This window comes from Natator depressus, chromosome 6 (assembly GCF_965152275.1).
Source record: "Natator depressus isolate rNatDep1 chromosome 6, rNatDep2.hap1, whole genome shotgun sequence".
In the NCBI taxonomy this organism is placed as follows: Eukaryota; Metazoa; Chordata; order Testudines; family Cheloniidae; genus Natator; species Natator depressus.
In genome coordinates this window covers 19,020,236-19,025,315 of record NC_134239.1, presented here as the reverse complement: position 1 = coordinate 19,025,315, position 5,080 = coordinate 19,020,236, and the positions used below count along the sequence as shown (strand labels likewise).

Below are 5,080 nucleotides of genomic sequence, written 5' to 3'. Positions count from 1 at the left end.
AACCCCGCTGGGGCTGGTGAGAACCGCCCCATGGCCTGTCTACCCTAGCGCTCCCGCCATCGCCGGCCCTGGTGGGGCCAAACTGGGGGAGAACTACAGCGCCCCTGTTTGCTAGCGAAGACGGCACTGGCCTAGGGCCTGAGCAAACAGCAGGGCTTGCGCAGACAGCTCCCCTCAGCAGAGCTACCCCTAATCCCCACCCAGCAGGGAAAATGTGCAAACCGGCTAATCCCCCAGCAAACAGACAGCTCCAGACTTTCCCCAGACCTGCTCACGCATCACTGACGCCCGGCCTCCAGTGAGCTGAAGGAGGAGCAGCTTCCCTGGCTGAGCCTCACAGCCCTGGACTGGCTCCTAGAGAGGCCTTCTCCGTCTGCCAGACTGCTGCTCCCCAACCCACCTCCTGGCCACAGGCGTCACTTGGACAGACCATCTCCCTCCCCTCCCCATTTAAGTGGGTTGCCACCTTTGCTCTATTTTGCGCAGGATCAATAAGTGTAATGCATGAGAGTGCATCGCAACATGGCTCTGCTACCTTGTGATAGGACACCGCCACTTCCAATCCTGACAGACCTATCTGCCATGGGATGGGAACTCAGCACAGGCCCGGGGAAGGGGGCAGATCCATGGAAACAAGGACAAGCCTTGGAAGACCAAGATGGTGGCAATGCTCCTCCAAGTCTGCCCGCTACCGGGATTCCCACTAGCCCAGCAGCATTTGCCATCACTGCTGTTTGTGCGCTATGTGTCAGTGTTATAGTTGCACTCCTGCCTGCTGTTAGAGGCAAGTTTGATTCAGCAGCATGGGCTGGGAATCAGAAACCCTGAGTTCTATTCCGAGCTCCGCTACGGACTCGTTCAGTGACCCTTGGCAAGTCACTTCACTGGCCCATGCCTCAGTTTCCCCATCTGTAAAAGGAAGGCAATGATAACGGATCCCTTTTTTGTAAAGAACTTTGAGATCTATGCTTTGTAGGGGCTTCTACTGTACGGTGCAAAGGGAAATCTACGGTATATAGGGTCAAACTATTGTTACACGCTGGCCTATTTACTTCCTGCTGTTCATGGCTGCATCACATCTGCTCTAATCTGTTCCATACATGTGTCGTGGAGTGTGAGATGCCTGATCCCATTTTTGGACTGCTTGGTGGGAAGCTGGGTGCCTAAGTCCCTTGTGCTCTCAAAAATCCCAGCCTGTATTTCTAGAGCTCCATGTGCTAGGAGCAGGAGCCTGGGTAAAACACCTTGAGCGGGGCCTTGCACGTTTACCCTAGCTATTGCGGTGCAGTGCCCTCAACCCCCTGGGCCTGTCTTTCTGTGGCCCCATCCCACCCAGCGATAGCAAATGGGGGTGGGGGTGGGGATAAAAGTGATGGTAAACAGTGCAGCAAGAGCTGTACTCTCAGCTGTTGCCCACTTCGTCGGGGTGGACACTCCAGGGTGTTGGCTGAGCCGCTGGGAAAGCAAATACCAGGGAAGAGGGCTGAGGCCCATAGGTACGGTGACCAGAGAGCAAGTGTGAAAAATCAGGATAATACCAGGGTAATAAGGTCCTACACAAGACAAAACCCCTAATATCGGGATTTGAGTGACCTTACCCACAGGCCTTTTGTGGTTGCAGGGCTTGGGATGCCAGCTGGCAGAGGAAACCTTTCTGTTCTCCAGATTGCTCTCAAATGGCTGAGAAATTGAAACTTACAGTGGGAAGGTGGGGAAATACAAAGAGGGCTGCACACAGAGCAGGAAACCAAGGGCCAGCCCTCTCCTGCAGCTCCACCTCCTCCCTCCTTGCTCTGAGCTCTAGGCTGCCCCAGTCCTGAGATCTGCCTGGGAGATTACAGCAGATTCCTCTTTGCCTAGGCTCTGCCAGCAGCTGCCGGTCACCCAGAGGGAAGATGGACAACACCCCGTACACCTTCTCGGCCCGCAGCAACCAGCCCTTCCCAAACCACAACTATGAGCACCTGAAGGAAGAGTGTGAGATCGGAGTGGTCCCTCCAGGGGCCACCGTCAGCTCCACGGTTATCAGCATGCACCCGTACCTGCCCCCTCCAAGCGACCACATCATCTGGTCCATCTTCAGCACCCTCTATGTGAACTTCTGCTGCCTCGGCTTCATGGCTCTGGTTTTCTCCGTCAAGGTGAGAGGGGCCAGTGCCCCGCTCTGCCCTGCGCATGCATGCCGTGTGTCCACGGGGCCTGCCCTGCGCTTGCATGCCGTGTGTCCACGGGGCCTGCCCTGCGCTTGCATGCCGTGTGTCCACGGGTGAGCCTGTGGTGGGGCAATCGCCTGCGGCCGTGGGCTGCGGTGGCATGAATGTAGGCGCGTACACTTGGCTGCGGCTGAGGTGAAGCTCTTCCCTTGACGGGATTAGCCCTTGGTCTCAGGCTGACCTAGACGTGGCCGCTGTAGCCTGTCCCTCTGCCCCTGGAACGGGTGTCTTCTCATTCCCCACCCTGCCGCTTACTCTCCCCAAAGGGGGTGACCCGAGAGCACCTGGGCATGAGTGTCTGAGGCTACACAGGCTGGGCTGAGGGGTCCCCCCATTGGTGCCAGGAGTCTGTGCTGCCCCGTTAAGTCACCCTCTGGCCCTGGGAGCGGACAAAATTTAGTAGCAACTTTCCAGCTCTGTCAGCTTCACAACCCCCCGCCCCACCTCCCTTCCCCAGCCTTGATAGAGCGTGCGGCGCTCCCACGCTGGGCCTCTTCCTGCCACAGCCCGGCTCTGGGGCCAGAGTAAGGGGATAATAAACAGTTGCTGGCCAAGTATAAGAGACAACTGGAACCGCAAAGGAGGCCCTGAGCGTGGGGGCCATTGCTGGGGGCTGAGCACTAATGGTGAGGGGCTCGGGGGTGGGAAGGGGAGAGCGGACATCCTACAGCCGTGTGGCTGGGGCAAGGGGGTGCTATCGCTCACAGAGCTTCCCTAAAAGGGAAGAGAACCAGAATCAAGGGGCTGAGCCCCAGACGTAGGAAACCCCACTGCTGGGAGAGAGAAGGGGGCTGAGTCTAAACGCGCAGGGACCTCAGGGCTGATGGGACTGTGCCTCTCCTGTTACAGACTCGGGGATCACAGATAAGCCCCTGTGCAACTTTGTAAGGCTCTCACTCAGGCCATGGGGATCCGACAGGTTTCCAGCCGCTCGCACTTAGCCCGTCTGTAACAGAGGGCATAGCAATGCTGCAGGAACTCGCTGCCCCTCCCAGCCCTGGCCTTCTGGGGAGTTTCCTGGTTGTTTCTCTCTACCCATGAACAACATCTGTTTCCTGCAGGCAGTTGATAAACACACAGCTTGGTCCTAAACCCAGTCCCCAGGGCCCCTGCGTTCAGACACACCCATCCCCCTGTGGGCTCAGCTGCTCACCCACAGCCAAGCTCTGAGCGCCCCTGACATCACATCCGCCCATCGCCCCAGGGCAGGGGTTCTCAAACTGGGGGTCAGAAACCCTCAGGGGGCCGCGAGGTTATTACATGAGGGGTCACAAGCTGTCAACCTCCACCCCAAACCCTGCTTTGCCTCCAGCATTTATAATTGTGTTAAATTAAAAACACTTTTAAATGTATTTATAAGGTGGGGGGTCGCATTCAGAAGCTTGCTATGTGAAAGGGGTCACCAGTACAAAAGTTTGAGAGCCACTGCCCCAGGACCTTGAGATTCTCCCATGTGAGCCCTCCAAGATTCCCACAGGCCCATTTCCCGAAATTCATACACCGCCGCCCACGCCCCCAAGGGGGGGCCCTCTGAGACTGGCACATCCCAGCCTGAGTGCAGGGAAATTTGCGGCCCTGGGACTGCGAGCCCAGAGGTTCACACGCCCTGTCCCCAAGCACGAGGATCACACGCTGTATTTGCCTGCCTCCCTCCCTCCAGGCCAGGGATCGTAAAGTCGTCGGCGACCACAGTGGCGCAAGCAGCTACGGCTCCACCGCCAAGTGCCTGAACATCATGGCCCTGGTCCTGTCCCTCCTCTTGCTCGTCCTCGTCATCATCCTCGTGGCAACAGGGGTCATCGCTGTCACACACGCAATGCATCCTGGAGACTAGACTCGCCGCAGCCGGCCGGGGAGGGGGTGTCCTGGCTGTTACATCGCCCCGCAGGCAGGGCTCCCCCTGCCACACTTCTTACACTTCCGACCTCCCTCTCCAGCTCTGCTTGCTCCTTCACTACCGGTGCCTGGCCACCTCCTGCTGTCTGGGGAGCTGGGGAAGGAGCAGTGCTCTCCTCCTGGCTGCAGGGTGGCACTCCAGCTGTTGTCCTACACACAGCAGGCAGCACTCTCATCCTCAGAGATGCTCTCTCCCCTGTCCTCCTTTCCACCAACATGCTGAGGCACAGGGGTTCATGCCAGGGCACTGCTGTGCCACCTTCATGGGACTCTCCCCATACCACTCTGCTTCACCCACCACCACCCTTCCTCTGAGGGTGACTGGCCTACTCTCCATCCACAGCCCAGCAACTGGGCTGCTCACTGGCAGCCCGGCAGGGCACTGTGCAGTGGAGTGATGTGAGCCAGCCCTTCTTGGCACAAGGCGACCGGGTGGGCTCCAGGGGAAGGGTGGCAGCTCTCCTGCGGGTGACGTACCAACTGGTGTCTCTGCGGAGACGGGCACTCATAGAGTGATTTGGAGTAGAACCGCGAGCCGGGGGAACGGCTCTAATAAACTTTCCTTTCTCTCTTGTAAACCGGCTTATTTTTTGCGGCCAAAATTCTCAAACGCCTGCATGGCTCTGAACGGTGGGTTGGGGAGGAGTGTGGGGCCTCTGGCTTCCCCCAGCATTTCTACCAGGGCTCTGCTAGTCGGGCCAGTGGGCTCAGCCTGCCTGGGGGGACCCAGGCGTGTGAGCAAGCCAGGCGGGGCGTGAGTTAGACACGGGGTGTTCACCAAGAGGGACTGGAAGACCACACAGGGGCCCTTCTGCAGCTAGCCGGAGGCTGCCCTGCCAGTCCCAGGGGAGGTGCAGCGAGCAGGGCAGGTACAATGGAGACACTCGAGCCAGCAGCCATTGGCGAATCCAGCACCCCAGAGCCTGCTACATACCAATGAGAGGCGCACACCGCAAGAGTGGGGCTATGCC

The 5,080-nt window shown here is 58.5% G+C and overlaps 1 protein-coding gene across 1 annotated transcript; it reads left to right on the top strand.

The window, feature by feature from the left end:
• Positions 1-1,753: 1,753 nt before the first annotated feature.
• Positions 1,754-4,687, top strand: LOC141989950 (interferon-induced transmembrane protein 1-like). The gene is made up of 2 exons (XM_074956888.1): positions 1,754-2,141; positions 3,874-4,687. The coding sequence occupies exons 1-2, from the start codon at positions 1,896-1,898 to the stop codon at positions 4,045-4,047; spliced, it is 420 nt and encodes a 139-aa protein (XP_074812989.1). The 5' UTR covers positions 1,754-1,895; the 3' UTR covers positions 4,048-4,687.
• Positions 4,688-5,080: the final 393 nt, after the last annotated feature.

Coding starts and splice junctions, on each gene's coding strand:
- LOC141989950 (XM_074956888.1), top strand. CDS start 1,896: ATGGACAACACCCCGTACACCTTCTCGGCCCGCAGCAACCAGCCCTTC. Junction 2,142..3,873: donor CTCTGGTTTTCTCCGTCAAG/GTGAGAGGGGCC, acceptor CCCTCCCTCCAG/GCCAGGGATCGTAAAGTCGT.